The sequence below is a fragment of the Octodon degus genome, unplaced genomic scaffold, assembly GCF_000260255.1.
Source record: "Octodon degus isolate 3935 unplaced genomic scaffold, OctDeg1.0 scaffold00025, whole genome shotgun sequence".
In the NCBI taxonomy this organism is placed as follows: Eukaryota; Metazoa; Chordata; class Mammalia; order Rodentia; family Octodontidae; genus Octodon; species Octodon degus.
The window spans coordinates 18,934,101-18,955,312 of NW_004524601.1; the positions used below are offsets into that span (position 1 = coordinate 18,934,101).

General features: G+C 37.6%; 1 protein-coding gene across 1 annotated transcript in view; it reads left to right on the plus strand.

Annotated features, from left to right (window-relative positions):
- Window positions 1-21,212, plus strand: part of Cerkl (ceramide kinase like) — a 124,441-nt gene that overhangs the window by 38,320 nt on the left and 64,909 nt on the right. The window contains exon 2 of the mRNA XM_004628641.2: window positions 9,311-9,553. Coding sequence (XP_004628698.1) covers window positions 9,311-9,553 — 243 coding nt within the window. The remainder of the gene's footprint in view (window positions 1-9,310; window positions 9,554-21,212) is intronic.

Genomic DNA, 21,212 nt, shown 5'->3' on the forward strand with positions numbered 1-21,212 from the left:
TTTTTTCTTGTCCTATTGGCAGAAAGACCGTTCATCTGAAAAGCTTAGATTCTGATGTATTTGGAAACGCAAGAGATTTAAAGCCCAAGCTGTGAAAGCAGAGACTAAATACCGTGCAGACTAACTCATGAATTGTCTGAATTGTCACCTCTGGGGGCCCCTTGCTGTTGGAATCTAACCTATTAGCTCCTTGGGGGTTACCTCAGATTCTGAAGAAGTGCTGCTTCATTAGTTTACACATTTTCTGTCTTGTAGTTTTCCTAAGGACCAAGATTCACCTACTCTTTAGTTATATTTAAGGCCAGATGATTTTGTGGATAGCATCTGAAAAAGTTGGCCTCTGAGAGTGTCAGAGGAGAATGACAGCTGTGTCAGGGTCTGGGAGGAAAGGAGGCCAAGGAGAGATGTTGGGTACAGCATGGACGTGTTTCAGGACAACAGGATGAATGAGCTCTAGATCTGTTGTGAAGCAGGGTGGCTGTCATTAGTCTATATCTGAAAATTGTTCAGAGACCAGATGTGAAGTATTCTCACAAAAGGTGTTGGCTATGCAAATTAGTCATTTCTCAGTGTATGTCTACGTCAAAATATTACATTGTGTGCCATGAACACATACACAGTTTTTAATCTTTCAATCCTACCTCAAGACTGAGGAAAAACAGACCTATAACAAAAATATCTAAAAAGAAAAGAAAATAGTTGGAGATTGGGGACGGGAACAATAAATCTTCAACAAAGTGGCAGATATTAGGATTTTTTTATTTTTTAGTAGCAGTCCTCTATTAGTAATCATATTTTTACTGTGAATTTTTAATTTCCACTCAGTATTTATGAGAAAATATGAATTACTCTAAAAACTTTTAGAGTGAAATAGACTAGGCACAGAAAGCACATACTTTATATGAAGTTATAGGAAGAACAAAAGTAAATTAGGCTAATCAAAGCAGTGATTATGAGGGATTAACTGGGAAACTGCTTGAGTGAATGCTCTGAAAGAATGAAAAAATGTGTCTATTGAGGTTATACCTGTAGGTGTATATGTAGTTGAAAACATACTATATATCTATATCTATATATACACACACCCTTAAAATATGTACATTTCATTATAATTAACTTATTCCTCAACATAAAACACACGGGGGTTCCATCCCTGGGCCTGCCGTGCTGGCCCGCGTCTGGGGCACACTGAGACGGCAATTGAGACTGGGTGTGCAGCTATAATCTAGCCCTTGGGAGGCTGCAAACAGGAGAATCACTTTGAGTCTGATCTAGTAGTGAGCCCCTGAACACCCTGTAGACCCGTCCCTAAAAATACGGAATAAATAAATAACACATTAATTTTATTGAGATTTGTTTCTCAAAATTAATAAAATCAAAAAACAAAATTATTATTTAAAAAAAACATAAAAAACGATGTCAGAAGTAGATGCATCTCTATGAATGTGTTTTCTTGTAGTAGGAGTTTGAATCAGCTCAACATTGTTGCAGTCAACAAAACTGCTTGGACTCAGATCTTGGATCTGACCCTTATTACATCTGTGACCACAGACTCTTACTTCTGTCTTTCGCTCCTAGTGTTTTTCATTTATTGTTTTTTGGGAAAAAAACATCTTTTTATAGGATTATTCTAAATATTAAATGAGATAATATAATGGGCTTAGGGAGGGGCTGGCCAAATAGCTCAGCAGATTAAAGCACCTGCAAGCAGACACAGGAACTGGGGGTTCAATCCCTGGCCTGCTGTGCCTGTCCCGCCCCTAGAGCACACTGAGACAGCAATTGAAACTGGGCATGGTGGTGCGCACTTATAATCCCAGAACTTGGCAGGCTGTAAACAGGCAGATCACTATGAGTCCAATCTAGTAGTGAGACTCTGAACACCGTGTAAACCTTTCCCTAAAATACAAAATAATATTAATAATTTACACTTCATCTTCCCTACTTCATTCCTCTTTCAATAAGTAACCAATGCTAATTGCTTACTTTTTGTTTGAGTTTCTTCTTTTTCAAAGAAGATCCTTTTAACAAAAGTGAGGTCAAAGCCTCTGGTTGCTTTGTAATTTGATTTTATTCCACTCATTTATCCTCTTGACCTGAATATCTTTCCATATGAGAGCACAGAGTGGGCCCTTTGCTCACGTATGGACTACAGAAAACAAATATGATTTATTCAGCCATTCTATTGAAGAGCATGCATATTGCTTCAAATAGTCTTGCTCTTATAAACATTGCTGCAATTAACATTTGCAGTCTTTTGATACGCATTTGTTCTCCAGCAGTTAGCATTTTTGCATTCCTACCAGCACTGGGACTACTTCCTTTGGCTATACCATCACTGTGCCTTATTTTTGATCTCATGCCAATCTAAAAGGCGAAAAGTGGTATCTTGTTTTAATTTGCATTTCTTTGATTACTAATTAGGTTGAACTTTTTCATATGTTCATTGGTCAATTTGCATTTCTCCTTTTGTAAAATGCCTGCTTGTGTCTTTTATGTAATGTTCCATTTAAGTGTTTCTTTTCTTGATTAAATTATATAACTGCCATGCATTGAAAATATTTCTGTCAATTTGACATTTCCTATGACTTTCCTTTATGGGTCTTTAGGATGGCATAGGTATCACATTATTTTTATGTTAATTATCTTGATCCCTGTAGGTTTGCCTTGATTTGTGTTTAGGGTTCTTCTAATTTATGGTTATCAACATTTCTTTTAACTATGGAAATTTGGCATATGTTATGAGACAGGGCTATACTTTTTCCTTTCAAAAGATTAGTTTAAATCACTATTCACATAAACCAGACCCACATGTGTAAATATTGTATCATCTCCCTAATATAAGAACTCAAAAGAAGAAATAAAAAATAGAAAGGTATAACAAAAGGAAAGCGAGGACTTAAGGATTAAACAACAAAGAGAGGGCAAGGAGAAAAGCTAGGAAACATGACAGGGGCAAAGCCATATATTTATATGCGCAAGATGGGTAAGGCAATGATGCTGAGAATCTTCAGCAGGTTTTTGAAACTAGCAGTTAATTGGTAGGATTCTCACCCTGTCTGACTATATATGCTGATACTTGTGAACTAAGCAACTGAACTGAAGATAGAAATGTGTAATACTAGGGTCATACTTAGGATGCCTGTCATTCTAGTCTTCTAAATACATACTGCTTGCCATGTCATACCAATTACTGCTATACTGGCTCCCAAGTAAATGTTTGCTTTAAAAAAAAAAAAAGGTAATAGATGAAAACAAGAGACAAGAAAAAATGTCAAAAGACTGTCCTGCTACAATGCTATATATGGTTAGATTTCTAAATTTCTGGGTAAAAATATGTAATTGTTTATGCCTATTTTGTTTAAATATTTTTTTCACATTCTGTAGGGATTTAAAGTTTACCATATCAATATTTGATGGAAAATACCTCTTCCATGTTATGTCTAAGATGTTTGATATTCAGACAGATAGTGAGGTTAGGTTCAACTGCCTATGTTATAGGGTAATGCTATCATTGAGATTCTCTTCTGGAGGGATAACAACTTCAGTTTTCAGACCAAAAATTAGAGAAAAAGAAGGGCTATAAGTACAGCCAACATTTTGGCCCTAGCCTTTCAAGGTCAGTGAGGACTCAGGACATAGGAGAACCTGTAGTGAAACATCCTGTAACTCTGTTGTGTCCCAAATTTACTGATCAAGGAGATTATGGGGCCACAGAGGAAAGTGATCGATGATGTAGAGTGTGCCTAAAGAAAGTTACATGGAGAGAAAACATTCTCTCAGGCTTTCACAGAGAGCAAATTGGTCAAGCAATGACGGTGACCGATCCACATGGCTGACACTGACAAAGGATCTACAAACTGCAGAACAGGATTTCAGGGTAAATCCTGAGGGGATTTGAATGACCTTGGAAGATAAAAAAGTTATATTTCTTGCTATATAGGTCTTGCTTTAATTTGGTCTTAATGATCCAGCAGAAAAGTATAAAAATGCAGTAGAAAAAGTTAAGCCATATTAATATGCTGAGCTGTAAAAGACTAAAGTCAACTTCTGTCATTGCCAGTTCTATGGAGAGCCCACTGCTATTATGAACTACTGGACTATATTGGAGTATTTTGCTGAATTCATGCACTTACAATATTTAAATGACAATGAATACCCTTCTCTGACAAAACTAAGCAAAAAGGATACAAATGAAGGACCGTTTTGTATCTGTATATACAAAATAAGATAGACATACAGCTACTTTCTCTTAATTCAATGAGAAGAAAGATTTGTACTAATAGCGTTTGGACAGGATATCATGTCTGCATCTTGCACTATGAATAACCACTTTGAAGACAACAACATGCAATGTTTTAATTATTGAAACTGTCCTACTAATTGGTTTTGAAACTGTCTCATTACCATTTGTTTCTCAATAAAATTAATAAAAACATAAAGACCAAAAAAATTCACCATTTACTATTTCCCATGAACTTTCCATTATTATGAACATTCAGTCACATTTGTGATTTACAAAATGCATATGAATGTTTCTCTGGTGCACTCATTTCTCTGTTTCTAGATATTTTAATTACAACTTTACAAAATATATCTGGCAGAGCATGCACTCCCCTCATGACCTTTAAAATTTTCTTAATGTAACATATTTTATTATTTTGCAAAAATTTGCTAATCAGTTATTGATTTCCTCGTCCTTCTTTACATCAGAGAAAATATCATCAAAATTTTGATTGAGTTAGGATTATGAAGTAATATCCAATAATAAGAAACCCAATATGGTAAATATGTCATACTGGAACTTAGTATATCTCTAGTGAGTTCTTTGCATCTCATTATTTTATTAATGGCTTTTTTCTCCATTCAAATCCAGCATCATTTTTCTAATTTATTCCTAGGTATGTTGTATTACTTAGTATGAAATCTCTGCATTCTCCATGTTGTTTTCTATGATATAAATATAACTTGTTTCCTTGCTGCATATTTTTACTAAGTCAGATGATTAAATTGATCCTTTTATATTTTTTTTCAAAGTTTTATTGATAAACATATAGCAATGAGACAGTTTCAAATCAAATCAAAAGTACAGTTTCAACAAATAATACACTGCATACATTCTTCTCAGTGGTTAATTGCTGTACAAGATGCAGACGATCCTTTTATATTTTTAAAAATCATTTATTTCCTTATTTATTTGGTACAGGGTCTCACTACACAGCTTGGACTCACAATGATCCTCCTGCCTCAGCCTCCCCCGCAATGGGATTACAGGCATGGACTACAGCAAGGATCAAAGTTGATCCTTTTAGAGTTCACAAAAATCCTGTGATACCATTGTTAGTTATAGCCTCAGCTCCCAACCTTCCCATCAGCTATTGTCATTTACCTTATTTTTATATTGTTATTTGTCAAGTTATGGAGAATAATTTCGAATAATGAGGGTGATAGTTGGTATTCTTATTTCTGGACATTTTGGTTTTAACTACTATGATGTTGGCTGTTGGTTAATATTTTCAAATTTGCTGGCTCAGTAGAATGAGCGCGTCCCTGGCAAGTGCAAGGCCCTGAGTTCAATCCCCGGTTCTGAAAAAAAAAAAAGACAAAATATTTTCAAATTTGCAATGTATGAGGGATTTTAAGTTGGAGTAGTTATTGAATTACTTTTTAATGAGAATAAAGGAGAGGCATATGCAAGAATTCAGACTATAGTATTATACTTCAAATGAAAAGTTAAGAGTTTATTTCATCCCAATTTTTCTGTCCTGATTTTCTTTCGTCTCTTCTTTCTTTTGTGCTCTTTATTTGATGTATGTTTGACTAAATAAATTTACATGTGACACACTAATAGCTCTTACATAGCTAATGTAAGAGTAGGCTAGAAGTTTTTAGCACAATATATATTAAGGATCCAATTTCAAGATTTTTTTTTGAAGAACTACAAATTATAATTTTAAAAAGGAAACCAAATAGAAATAGGGAAAAACATTTGTAGAGGTAAATCTTAAATACAAATAAAAAACAGAAAGATATTCAACTTTGTTAATTGCTTGACTGATTTCTAGAAAAATATAACCCAATCTCCAATTTTTTTCAGGCAGGAAAGTAGTGGGACTTATCTGGACACATTCAGCCATAGTGGGGGAAACCCAGCAGATCCCCCATGAAGACGGGGTTTCCTAAACCTCACAGCATGACACTGCTTACCTCAGAGTCCCTTATGAGCTATAGAGTGAGGATTTTCCAGGCCCTTTCATTCTTGAGGGTAGAGGAAGGGGATACGACAGCCCTGGCCTTGCCCAAGAGCCATAGAGACCCCAGTGATGTGCCCACCTGCTCGACTGCTGCGATTAACTGGTCACATGACCACCAGTGCAAGCATAGTCCTGATTTATGTGCCTTTTTGAACTAAACAACTCACCTCATATTTTTACTTTTATTTTTATTTTTTTAGCAGTGCTGGAGGTTGAACTGAGGGCTAGGTGAGCATTCCACGTAGAGCTCCAATCCAAACCCACTAGGAATGAATCTGGTTTCCTTTTTATATGGGATCACACCAGCCAGCTTCTAGTTTCTAGAATATTCTTTCCTAAAATGACAAGGACTACCAGAGAAATCCAGATGAGCTTGGAACACTATACTGTTATAAGAAAGATTATTTTCAAACACATGTGTAGGTAACAGCAAAGGAGCCAGTCAGCTGGTGACAATTTTGTGTATAAGTATAGAAAAGTTTATAATTAACTGTAATGTTGAGTCTTAAAGAGGTTATAACTTCATAATATGCTCAAAAGGAAAAATATAAAATATTTTAAAACAGCATATTTTTCTTTCCTTCCTTCCATCCTTTTTTGTTTTATATCCCCTCCCCGGGGCCTTCTCACTCCCACCTCCTTTTTAAATTTCAGACAGGGGACCCCTAATTTACTAATTGAACCAGTCTGGGTTTGAATTTGTGAAGCTTCTGTCTCAGCTTCAGGAAGCATGTGCTTTGTATTTTTCACTTTCAAGTGTCTCAATTTAAATTCTAAGATGGATGGGTGGATGGATGGATGGATGGGTGGGTGGATGGGTAGATAGATGGGTGGGTGGATGGATGGATAGACAGAAAGATAAATGGATGATAGATAGGATATATACATAGATAGATACTAGATACAACCTACCCAAAGAAAAGTTATATGGAGCTCCCCATTTTTATTTTATTTTAGTTTTTGTATTTTTAGGGAAGGGTCTATAGGGTGCTCAGGGTCTCGCTACTAGATCAGACTCATAGTGATCCACCTGTTTTCAGCCTCCCCAAAGCTGGGAATACAGGCATGTGCCACCATGCCCAATCTCAATTGCTATACCATCACACCACCAGGGGCGGGGCTGGCACAGCAGGCCTGGGGATTGAACCCCCAGCCCCTGTGCCTGCTTACAGGTACTTTAATCCACTAAGCTATTTGGCCCTCTATTTTTAAAAATTAATGGGGTCTCCAAGATTAGTAATTTAAGAATTATTGTACTATAGAAGAGTCAGTCATGCTAATGTAGGTTAATTGATTAGTATTGGTAGAAAGGGGGTGGGTTTGGACTAGAGCTCTATGTGGAATGCTTACCTAGCCCTCGGTTCAATCCCTAGAACTGCTAAAAAAAATAAAAAAGATGGAGTGAATCATTTAGTTTATAAAGGTACGTAGCATTTTGGCTCAAATATTAACATTCTGTTGATTAGTTTAGTCCTTGATTATAGTAATGATGATGCTGCCACTAAGAGTGTTTTATTATACAAAGAAAATCTGGCATCAGTTCCTTGAGGGTGGTTAATTCTCAGCTCACTGAAGGATGACAGAAATAAGTTGCAGCTGGACCTGAAATCTGAGCCATTAAAGAAATTTCAGGCCTGAGGAATAGACTTGGCTTCCCCCTTGCACTGCCATCACCTTCGAGGAAAGGGCTTCCTCTCCCTTGTCCTCTAGTGGCACCTGGGTTTCTTAAGCAGTCAGACTGTGTCACTAGAATGATTGGTAAAGGACAGAAGCTTCCTGGAAACCCACACAAGGAACTACTTAACACTGAAAGTCCTTCCTCCAATCTGAGCTCAGCATTGTGCGCCCCCTAAAGAAACCAGGTAGGGGCCTCTACTTTCTGTTGTTAGTACCCCAGCCATTTCTGCCTTTCCTTCAGTTGAGGACTTTTTCCTCCTATTATGGTCAGATTTTCTTCCTTGTTTTCATTCCTAGTTTGGTAGGTTTAGATGAAAGATACTGTGAATATTCTCAGGTAGAGTTGCAGGGTACTTTTGTATTACTGAGACTATTCGTGTGCTTGTAAGTTACTCACAAACAGAATAATCATTTAAGGATTGCTTTTTAGACTTACTAGGTGGAGTGAAAGCATCCTTTAGTCAACTCATGAATGAGCCAGTATGCTTGTAAATACTCTGCTGGGATGTTGCATGACTCTCATTGTTTTTCCACTTTGGTTGGTAGGAACAGCATGGTGATCTCCAGCACTGTTTGTTAAGCCTGTGCATAGTTTTGTCCCTAGCTTTCCACATCTTTACTCTCATCTGAAGACTTCAGGAGGATCCCTGCAGATCTATAGTTTGCTCTCTGGGCAGCTTTCTTCTGTCCATTAATGGGGCTTTTACACCACCAGTCATCTTGGCCTCCTTGCCACTTCCGGAAGTGCTTGTGGAAGTTGCCTTTCACCAGTGTCTTGAGTTGCACTGTCATGGCTGCCTTGATGTCTTAAATCTCTTTCAAGCTGCTGCTTTTCATGAGCATTTTGACTTTAAAGAGGAGCAAAACGTCATGTGGTGCCCAATCTGGTGCAGAAGTTGGATCGAGGACACACTGTGATGCTGCTACTGACCTTTTTGTTTGATGCCTCTGGATAGCAGCATTCCTTAGAAAGATGCTCTTGAAAGAGGATTTCCAGGACAGCTTCTGAAAATAGCAAGAATGATAAAGGATAAATGTGTTCAAAGTTAGGGGCAGTGTGTGGAGGAGGACTACTGACAATGTGCCTTGTACTGTAATAATTTTAAAAAATTTAAGCATATTTTTTATCACACCCTTATATGTTCATGAAATTCTTCATGTATGGAATAGTCTCAGATTCTGAATGTTTTGCTACACCTTGTGTGATGGGACTGTCTCCATGCATTCTGAGGACCCCAATTTTCTTTCCATCTGAAACAAGGACTGATGAAAAGGATTACTCAAACAAGTAGTAAGGATAAAGATTTTCTGGGTTTAACCACTACACAATTAAAGTATGGACATAATGATTTTGATTGAAACTTTAAATTTCTTTTCAGGTAATTCCAAGTTCAGTCTGCTATGTAAAGAAGACTCGATCGAACTCCAAGATGTATTTTCAGTGAAACTGAAACGGCGTCACTCCTTTAAACAGCAAACAAGAGGCACTGTATTAGGCATCACACTTTTCATCTGCTTGAAAAAGGAACAAAATAAATTAAAGGATTCTACACTTGATCTTATTAATTACAGTGAAGACCACTGTGACATATGGTTTAGAGAGCTGAAGAAAATGTTGGCAGGTGAGTTCTTGTTATGGTACTTCTTAATGAGCATAGTTTCCTTAATGTAGTTTATAATCCAAATATGTTATATCTATAGGTACAAAAGGTAGGTGATGATGTTGAGATGATATCTTTAATTTCATGTTTGCCCACTGTTTTTGTCAGAAGAGGGTATTGAAATTTTTAAAGTACTTTTTCTATTTTTATTTGACATGATCATATTTTAACCTTTATTCTGTTGAAGTGGTATACTACTTGGTTGATCTTCATGCTTAACCATCCTTGAATTCCAGGACTAAATTTCAGTTGATCATGGTAATCCTTTCAATAGTAATCATTTTATTGTTCTATTAAATTTGATTTGCTATGATTTTGTTAATCATTATATCAATATCCATATAGGACATTGACTGATAGTTTTATTGGTAGTGTCTTTGGCTTTGTCATCAAGGTTATGCTGGTTCTACAGAATGAGTTAGATTTACCCTTGAATGACCAAATTCACAAAGAAGCTTTAATAATTGGAAATAACATTAAAATATTATTATTATTTTTTACATACCTAGCACAGGGTCTCACTACACAGATCAGACTCATAGTAATCCTCCTGTTTTCAGCCTCCCAACCACTGGCATTATAGGCATGCACCACCATGCCCAGTCTCAATCACCATTTCAGCATGCCCTGGGGGCAGGGTCGGCACTGCACCCTATGGATTGAACCCAGTCCCTTTGTCAGCCTAAGGAGGTACTTTAATCTGCTGAGCTATCTGGCCAGCCCTTCTGTTTTTTTTTTTTTTAATTTTTTTTTTTAAATACAAAATAGTGATAGTAAGAAAACAGCATTAAAAATGATACAAGTTTTCACTAAGCAAAGTAATAGGAATTCAACAGTGGCTGTTTTATTCCATGATGCAATCGGTAAATTAGTTGGTCAGATTACCAGATATAAACCTATAAGATTTGTTTAAAGAAAAAAATAGCAAAGAAGTTATAAGAAATTCAAAAGAGGAAGAAAAAAATCAGCATTAAAAAATTTAAGAATTCACTGATCCTTTCAAAAGATCAGCAGAAATAAAAAAAAATACAACTATCCAAACTATTCTGCATATATGCCTAAATATATCTTTTTTTCTTCTTTCATTTGTCCTTTTCCTCAGCCCAGTTTTTCCTTCCCTTTGAATGATTTCCTTTCACAATATCTGTTGTACCTTTTAGATTTTCATTACTCTTCCAGGTTCTCACATTAGAAAGATAATACAACGCTTATACATGTGGATCTGGTTTATTTCACTTACTATATAGTCTCAAGCTGCATCCATTTATCTAAAAAGCCTCAAATTTATTTTTTCTATAGCTGAATAATACTATATTGTGTAAAAATAGCATATCTTTTTATCCATTCCTCAGTTGATGGGCATTTGGATTGTTTCAAAGATTTAGCTATGACAAATTGCATTGCTGTAAACACGGGTGCACATATATAGCTGTGGTATGATATTTTCAGCTCATTTTGGAAAATACCCCGGAGGGGAATAGCTGACTTGAAAAGGACCTCCAATCCTAGTTTTTGAGGTATCTCCCTACTGATATCCATAACAGTTGGACCAGCCTACATTCCCACCAACAGTGGAGAAAGGTTCCTTTTTCCCCACAGCCTCTCCAGCATTTGTTACTGGTTGACTTCTTGATGATAGCCATTGTTTCATATATTTATTTACCATTTGTATCTCTTCATTTGTGAATTGTATATTCATCTCAGATGCCCATTTTTGGATTGGGTCTTTGAATTTTGGAGGCCTGATTTTTTAATAGTTCTTTATATGTTCTAGATAGGAGTCTTTTGTCTGACAGTCTGATATAATTGTCTTTTACTTTATGAGTTTTCTTTTAACTCTGTTAGTGATTTCTTTTGACATGAAGAAACTTTTCAAAAAGGTGAGATCCCAATTGTTGATACCTTGAAATATTTCCCATGTAGTTTGACTTTTGTTCATGAACACTTTACCTACCCCATGTCCTTAAGGTTTCTACCTACTTTCTCTTCCAGGAGATTTAGTGTTTCAGTTTTAATATTTAAATCTTTGATCCATTTTGACTGTAGTTTTATGGATGGTGATATGCATGGGTCTATTTTAAGCCTTTGGCATGTAAAAAGCCAGTATTTCCAGCACCATTTATTAATGAGGCTATCATTCTTCTAATGAACATATTTGGCCCCTTTGTCAAAAATAAAGTGATTGAGTATCCTTGTAGTTATGTCTGCATCTTCTCATCAGTTCCACTGATCCTCAGGGGTGTGTGTGTGTGTGTGTGTGTGTGTGTGTGTGTGTTTGATATTACCATGCTGATTTTATCACAGTAGCTTTATAGTATAATTTCAAGCCAGGGATTGTGATGACTCCTGTCTTTCCTTTGTTACCCAGGATTGCTTTTGATATTCTGGGTCTTTTCTAGTTTCAGATGAATTTTAGGAATTTTTTTTCTAGATCTGTGAGGTATACTAATGGTGTTTTAATTTGGATTGCATTGAATTTGTATAACAAGTGTGGGAGTTTGACCCTTTTCACAATGTTGGTTCTTCCTATCCAGGAGCAAGGAATATCGTTCCATTTTCTGAAATCCTCTTTGATCTCTTTTTTCAGAGTACTGTTATTTTCATTGTATAAATCTTTTATTTCATTTGTGAGATTGAGTCCTATGTATTTCATTTTTGAGGGTATTACTGTGAATTTGGAGATTAAATCTATAAGACTCTTGGTGGAATTTTTGGGGTCCTCTATGTAGAGTATCATGTCATCTGCAAATAATGATAATTTCATTCTGTCTTTTCCAATCTTTATTCCTGTTATTTCTCTTGTTTGTCTAATTGCTGTGGCTGATGTTTCCAGCACTATACTGAATAGGAGTAGAGACGGTGGATATCCTTGTCTTGTTCCTGATTTCAGAGTGAAGACCTTCAGTTTTTGCCTGTTTAGTATGATCTTGGCTGTTGGGTGCTCATAGATGGCTTTTATCAGGTTGAGATATAGACCATCTATCCTGCTTCTCTGAAGGTTTTTTTTTTTTTATCATGAAATTGTGTTGGACTTTGTTGAAAGCTTTTTCTCCATCTATTGGCATGATGATGTGGTTTTTGTTCTTGGTTCTATTGATGTGGTGTATTACATTTATGAACTTGCACATGTTGAACCATCCCTGTATTCCTGGATTGAATCCCTCTTCATCATGATGTACAATCTTCTTGATGATTTTCTGCATTCTGTTTGCTAGTATTTCATTAAGAAATTTTGCATTTGTGTTCATTAGAGAGATTAGTTTGTAGTTCTCTTTTATGATTGGGTCCTTCTCTGGTTTTGAAATCAGAGTAAATACTTGCCTCTCTGAATGAGTTTGGGAGAATTGCTTTTCTTTCAGTTTCATTAAAGTGTTTGAGAAGAGTTGGCATTAGATCCTCCCGATATTTCTTGTAGAATTCAGCTGTAAATCCATCAGGACCTGGGATTTTCTTTCTTAGCATTTTTTTAAAATTATATTTTCAATTTTATTGGCTGCTATTAGGTTATTAAGAATTTTTATGTCTTCTTGATTTAGCTTTGGTAGTTGATATGTATCTAGGAAACTGTCCATTTCTTCTGTAGTTTCCATTCTGTGAGAGTAAGGATTTTGGAAATTATTGATAATCTTTTGAATTTCTATAGGGTTTATGGTGATTTCACCCTTTTCATTCTTCATTGCATGATTTTGAATATTTTGTTTTCTTTTTTTAATGAGATTGGTTAAGGTTTATCAACTTTATTATTTCAAAATCAATTCTTAGACTCATTAATTCTTTGCCTTTTTTTCCAGTACTAGGAATTGAACTGAGGACTTTGCACTTGCCAGGCAGGTGCTTATGTCGATGAACTATCTCCCCAGCCCTGTATTGTTTTCTTCATCTCCAATGCATTTATTTCTGCTCTGATCTTTATAATTTCTTGCCTTCTTTGGGCTTTGTGCTTGATTTACTCTTATTTTTCTAGGAATCTGAGGTGCAGCATAAGATTGTTTGTTTGGGTTCATTCTGATTTCCTGATGTGAGAATTTATTGCTATAAATTTCCCTCTTAAAATAGCTTTTATTGCTGTTACAGTAAGTTGTATCTGCATTTTCCTTAGCCTGTGAATATTGGTTAATTTCTTCATTAATTTCATCCATGGTCCTTTGATTTTTTCATGAGGGTATTGTTTAGTTTCCATGTGTTTATAGAATTTTTTTGCTGTTTCTTTTGTCAATAACTTCCAATTTTATTGCACTATAGTCAGATAATATGCATGGGATAATTTTGATTCCTTTTCATTTAATGAAGCAAGCTTTGTGTGTTAGCACATGAGGTATGTTCGAGAACATCCTATGTGCCACTGAGAGAAATGTGTATTCTGATGCTTTTAGGTGGAACACTCTATGAAGGAATATTGTGTCAATTTCTTCACAATTTCAGTTCAGTTCTGTTATTACTTTGCTCATTTTTTGCATGGCTGATCCATTTCTTTGTGTTAATGGGTGTTAAAATTCCCCAATACCATTATGTTATTGCTCATTAGATTTTTCATGTAAAATTTGTCTTATATAATTGGGTACTCCTATATTGTGTGCATATATATTTATAATCGTTATGGCTTTCTCTTACAGTTTTCCCCTACCAAGTTTATAGCGACCTTCTTTGTCTCTTTTAATCACATTTGGTTAGAAGTTGACGTGGTCAGCAACCAGAATAGCTACCCCTTGCTTTTTTCTGGGTGCCTGTCACATGAAGTGTTGTTTTCCATCCTTTGATATTCATTCTATTTATTTCTTTTTGAGTTAAATGTGTTTCTTTTTTGTTCTTTTGCCACCTCCTCCCCCTCCCCTTCCTCCCCCTCCCCCTCTCTTCCTCTCCTCCTCCTCCCCCTCCCCCTTCTCCTCCAAACCAGAGTTTGAACTCAAGCCCTTGAGCTTGTAGGCAAGCACTTATTCTACTGAGCTATCTCCCTGGCCCTAAGTGTGTTTCTTCTATGCAGCATATTATTGGATTTTGTTTCTTTATCCACTGTGACAGTCTGCTTCTTTTGATTGGTGAGTTGAGGCCATTTACATTGATAGTTATGACTGATAGGTATTGGTTTCCTAGTGTCAGAGCCCTACATTTCCCCCTTGCTTAATTACTTGCTCTGCTTCGTTGTTCTCCTCTGTTGATTTTGAAGTTGTTTTAATGTTTGTCTCTTTCTAAAATATCTGTGTGTACCTTTTGTAGGGCTTGTTTCGTTGTCATGAATTTCTTCAGTTGTTCTTTGTCATGAAAGTATCGAATCTCTCCATTAAATTTGACAGCTCTTTTTGCTCGATACATCAATATGGGTTGAAAGTTGTTTTCTTTCAGGACCTCAAATACCTCATTCCAAGCTGTTCTTGATTTGATGGTCTGTGTTGAGAAATGTGCCATGATTCCAGTAGGCTTTCCATTATAGGTGATCTGCTTCTTTTCTCTAATAATTTTTAATATTTTGCTCCGCTTATGGGATCTTGATTATTATGTGTCTGAGTAATGATTTATTTTCATTAGGGCTACCTGGAATTCCATATGCTTCAGTTATCTGTATATCCGATTCTTTTCCCATGCTTGAGAAATTTTCTGCTACTATTTTTGCAAACATTCTTTCCATGTCTTTTGTGTTATCTCCAGGTGTTTTGTGGATACCTATTAGACTTACATTATTTTTCTTTGCATCACATTGCAGCTGTTGTATTGTTATTTCCTGATTCTCATTATTTTTAAGAGATGTTTCCTTTCATATTTACTAGTGATTGTGCCAGCTTTCAATGGAATTCTTAATGTGCTAGATATTTGTTTGAATCTGTTTCATGCATTCTAATTTTTTCTTGTATTGTTTATTCACTGTTTCCATCATTTTCCTATTCCTTTTAGGTTTTTTGGTCTGTGTCTTCCTTAGATGTATTAAACAATTCTTTCATAATTCTTGTCATTTCTTTTTTTACCTGAGATATTATTTCTGATCTGACTTCCTGTATAGCCTGATGTTGTTTCTTTATTTCAGTTGCTGTCATCTCAGATATTTCAGGTATGTGATTTCCAAGTTCTTTTATGCCCCTGTTTCCTGGACTGGTGCAGATCAGCAAGGCTGTCAGGAATGTGGGGGTGAGGGCAGGGTAGGTTTGCCAAAGCTCCTGCTGTGCAGGGTTCACTGTAGTTTCTACCTTGTTACAGAGAGGGGGCCAAGTTGCAGGTCAAGGAAGATCCCTTGATATGAATGCAGGCTGAAGTTGTGCCAGGCCCTCTTGATGGCAGCCTGGCTCAGGGTAGTGCCCTAAATGCTCCTGAAGGTCTTTGTGGTAATCATGACTCCCCAGTGGTCTTCCAAGCAAGGAAGAGAAGCTGGAATCAGAAAACTCTGGCAAGAAGGCTAGTATAGTATAAGGGTAGAGGGTAGCCTACCAGGTCTCTCTGGCAGTCTTCATGGCCTACTTGTGTATTGTTTGAGGGGCATATTGTTCTATTCATATGCCTCTTGAGCTTTCTTTAGATTTTATTTTTTTTCCTACACATTGATTGTAAGTGTATATTATCTACTAAATCTTTCAAAGTGAGATTTTAAAAACATTTATTTATTTATTCATTCATTTGGTACAGGGTCTTGCTTTGCAGCTCAGACTCATCATGATCCTCCTGTCTCAGCCTCTCAAGTGCTTGGATTACATCCATGCTCTACTGCGCACAATTTCAGTGGCCAGCATGGCATGAGGTACCTGGGATTGAACCTAGGCCTTTGTACTTGTCAGGCAGGCACTTAGACTGCTGAGCTATCTTGCCAGCCCTTAAGGAAGATTTATTTGAAGATAATCTGTGAAGGGCTATTTTATGCTATGTAAATTGAGAGTTGTCTCTTTTAATGTCAGACTTTTTTCCTAAAGATTAGTATCTAAAAACATGTTTGATGCAACTGCTGGTACAGTTTGGGGTTGGAAAATTGAGAACAAAAAGGGCTGGTAAGATAGCTCAGAGAGCTAAGCCTTGCTTAGGAAAGCATAATGACTGATGTTCAATCCCTAATACCACATGCCTCATTGGTACAACACCTGGGATCACTGAGCAGGCCACTGAGACCGGGTATGGGGATGTACGCCTATAATCCTAGGAGGCTGAAAACAGGAGGATCACTATGAGTCTGACCTAAATAGTGAGACCCTGTACCAAATACATTAAAAAACACAATTCACTCATTTAGGGCCCAGCGAGATAGCTCAGGCTTCTAAAGCACCTGCTTATGCAAGCCCAGGCAAGCGCAGGGACCATGGTTCCGTTCTAGGCACCACATTCTGCAAAAGCACAACCCCCAGGGTAGGCTGAGCCAGCCACAAAAAAAAAAAAAAAAAAAGAAAAAGAAAAAAGAAAAGAAAATTTGGGACAAAGATGGGTGCCAGATACATAGCAGGCACACGGTGATGTCAGAAATTTCCAAGCCCAGCATGATTAATCAAGATCGTGAGGGCCCATGCTGGCGGCCACCAAGGTTATATCTGTGATGATAAGCTGAAATGACTGCATTTAAAGTAGTAACCTCATGCTTCCTTGTGGGCCCCTGGGGACCTTTAAAGAAACCTGATTTTTCTTAAAAGGGGCGGAACCCACAGAGACCATGGTTCAGTTCATCTCTCTGAAAGCAGAAAATATATATAATTAACTAAAAACATTCCACTTTAGCAGCGAGTCTTTTATACTGTTGTTATTTCCTGTTATCGTCACAGGAGATACTTCGCAAATGAAAAATTAATCATTTCAGCTGAATTAAATGTGTGAGCATCACTAGATTTCATAGAGCTTGCATGGTCCAGAGAGTGAATAAGTCCTTGTTTAGCAGCAACAAACTCTTCCTTCCCCTGAAGGTCTGAGTGACTCTCCCAGGGGGCTTGTGAGAAGCAGGCTGAGCTGACTTCCTCAGTACATCTCACCCATAAAATCAATCACTGGGAAGCAGAAAAAATTGCAACAAAGCTCAATTCTGTAAAAGCAGTTTTACAGGAGTAGAAGGACTTGTCAAAAACCAAATGAAACCCTGCCCAGATATTTCTTTCTCTTGCTCTTTTTTAATGTATTTGGCACAAGGTGTCACTCTGCAGCTCAGACTCAGTGGTCCTCCTGTTTTCAGCCTCCCCAGCACTGGGATTACAGGCGTGCACCATCACACTCAGTGGCCAGTTTAGCACACCTGGGGGCAGGGTCAGCATGGCCTGTGGTGCCAGGGATTGAACCTGGTCCCTGTGCTTTCCTAAGCAGGCACTTAGTCCATGGTGTTTGGTTTGATTGAGGGTTGAAATCTAAACAAATTATAAACAAATTATAAATTATTATTTGTTTATAAGTTATAAACAAATAAACTACATATCTTTTAAGCTGTTACCCTCCAGTGATGTTTCTTTTTGTACTTTTGATTTTGATAAGAGTTAGTGAGTGAAACATGGAGGGCTGTGTTCTCTGGCGTGATCCTGGAGTAGAGTTATTTTGCTGATTAAGAGCAAACACATAGACTTTTAAAAACCAGCAATGTGAACAAGAAAGACAGGGTGGAAACCCTCTGATGAGAATGAAGGAACCTAATCACCATAGGGAAAATTCCACCTCTGCATCCAAGTAAAACGTGGCTCTTGTAGCAGGAGCCAGCTTCTCTTCACTGGCACTACCCTTCGGGAAAGTTCTGAGTCCTCGTCACTATTCCCAAGTGAGTACTGCAGGCTCGGGAGCTCTCTAGCAGTTGAAATATGGGTGCCTTCTTTTTAAGGTTTGATCATACAGATTTTCTTAATGTTTCTTTCACATCCAGACTGTGCAACCCAGATGTTAAAATACCCTCATCTGAGTCCTATTTGGTTGGCATGGACCTCCTCCTTTAAGTGCAGGAAATACTGTGCCCTTCCTGACTCTCCTAGCCTAGGCCCGTCGCCTACCTACCTCTCCCTGGTCTCCCCTGGTTCCCCTTGGCATGGGTTAGGTCTGTGTGTACGTTATCCCCAGTCTCACATTCCCTGCCTCTTTTCTGTGTCACAGTGTATCAACCTGGTGAGTGATGAACATTTATGGGTCACTCACCTCCACCCTTCCCCAACCTCCAAAAAAATTCCCCACCTAGAGAACTGGTGATTGGAGGTAACTGACATCTGAGAGATGACAGACAGAACTTTACATCACAATGAAATTATGTATGCTTTACTATAAAATATCAGACATGGTGATTTTAAGTCCAGATTCTTTGCTTTGAAGTGGTTCTGCTAATGAAGTCAAGAGATTGGTTTTTAAAGTTTCATTGAGTTATTCTGATGTGTTCTGTATTCAACAACTGGAATTTTTTGCAGCCAACCTTTATTCCCACCTTTCATTTTTTATCCTAATAAGGAAAACCTGAAGAAGACAGACAGATGTCAAGTAGTTTGTCTTTTAGTCTAATTACTGTAATACGGATAAATGTAATATAGTTTGTAAATTGAGTTATTTTTGAATGTGCATATTTACACCATGAATCAGAGCAGTGAATAAGAGGTGAGGAATTTTCAGGAGCATGATAAATTGGTAGTGCTGGAAGGAAAAAGAAAGCAACTCTCCAATATTTGAGATTTGAGGTCTAACAGATGAAGAGTGACTAGGTAATGGTAAGTTTATAAAAATAAGAGTGCTAGAACACTTTCTATTTTGATCTGAAAATGAGTTAACTCCTTTCAGTTCCAATTTTTCTCAGCATAGGTAGATTGCATCTTTTTGAGTTTTCCCTAGTGGAAAAGCCATCACAGCTTTCCGACTGGACAGCTGGGTAGGATTTTCCATTCACTTGACGTGTTTTGCATCAGACCCTTGTCTCCAGTGTGCATAGCACAAAGCTGGAGAAGATGTGTTCCTGAAGGAAGGGGCCTGTATTAAAAAGTGTTAAGGGCCCCGAAAAAGTTGTGAGTGAATCAGAATTACAAAGACCCTGTTTCCTGCAACATAAGATCTAATCAGCTAATAACCAGCCTTGAACCAGAGATCAAAATGTGCCTGCCTTGGTCAGCTTACCCTGCTTTTATAGCTTTGCCTTGGTTGTCCTGTGAGGCAGGTAGGGCAAGGGTTGGCTGGTTGAGACCGGCATGTTTGACCTTGAGTTTTCAAGGTGATTACTTTCCAGTTTTTTTCTTTCTTCAGTGAAACATGATATTTATCATTGATTCAGAAATTGAAGTGTTTTTAAAAGGTAACTAAGGCTATATGGTATTTTGGTGAAAGTATCTTTTTTTTTAATGTATTTAGTACAGGGCCTACAGGGTCTCACTAGGTAGACTGGACTCATAGTGATTCTCCTTTTTCCAGCCTCCCAAGTACTGGATTACAGGCGCACACCACCACGCCCAGTCTCAGTCACCATCTCAGCCCAGGGATGGGGCCAGCACAGCATGCCTGGGATCAGACACCAGTCCCTGTGTCTTTGTAAGCAGTTGCTTTAATCCGCTGAGCAATCTTAACATCAACTTTTTTTTTTTAATAAGCCTGTGATACAAAGACAAATATGCATAGCTCTTAAATATAACATCTAGCCTGGTGTGGTGGTGCACAGCTGTAATCCCAACACTTGAGCAGGCGAGGCTGGAGGATTTCCAGGAGTTTCAGGCCAGCCTGGATTCTGTAGTGAGTTCAAGGTAAGCCTGGATTACATAGGAAGACCTTGTCTCAGAACAAAAATATAGCTTCTACATACACTAGATGTATTCATTTTTATTCAAACCAATTTCTACACTTGTATTTCCTAGAAACAGTCTCTTATGAGCCCCTGTGGACTCTAAACCAACTTGCTCCCTGAGACTTTGATGGCTACGTAGGAACTTCATTGTAGGCACTCTATACAGGAGGAAGTTACAAAATACCCCACTGGTTATGTTCACAGCCCTGAAAACTTAGCCGAAGTCTGCCAGTAAAAAAGATTTTTTAAAACTAGTAAGAGAAAAGAAAAGCTTGAAAGCCTTAGGCTCAAGTGATTTGGTAAATAAAAAGATAGAACGAAATCAGGACAGTGACTTGAAAGGAAGGTGTTCTGTGGTAGACACAGTGGGGACATTACAAGACCCTAACAGAAGGCATGACCAGTCTGGCACTTTGAGACAAAAGCTTTGAAGAGGTTTTGAAGAGCTGACGTGATAGGAATAGATAAACATTTTGGAGGAAACAGAATGCAGTTTGTTAGGGCTTGTGTCTAGCCCCTGCTCCAAGCCTCTCGCACTCACAGGCGGGGCTCTTCAGATGTGGATGGGACCACAGTGTGGGAATGGATTCAAGTAATTCCAGTGTGTGTAATGAGAAAGCCCACCTTGAGTATGGGTGACACTACCCGTAAGGGTTGCAGCCTGGCTGGGATTAAAGAGAAACAGAGACTTAATGCCGTCGCTGCCACCTCCTGCTGCCTCTGCCCTGGACTGTTTGCCCTCTGTGATGCCCCGCCTCAGAGACAGCTGGCCATGGCCTGAAACCTTTGCAAACTGTGAGCCTATATAAACCTTTCCTCCTTTAACTTGTGGGTGTCAGGTATTTTGTCTTAGCACCGAAAAACAGTAACTAAAAGTTTTTAAAAAGCAAAAGTAAGACTTCTAAATACAGAACCTTAGGAGTATACTTATTAAAATGGAGA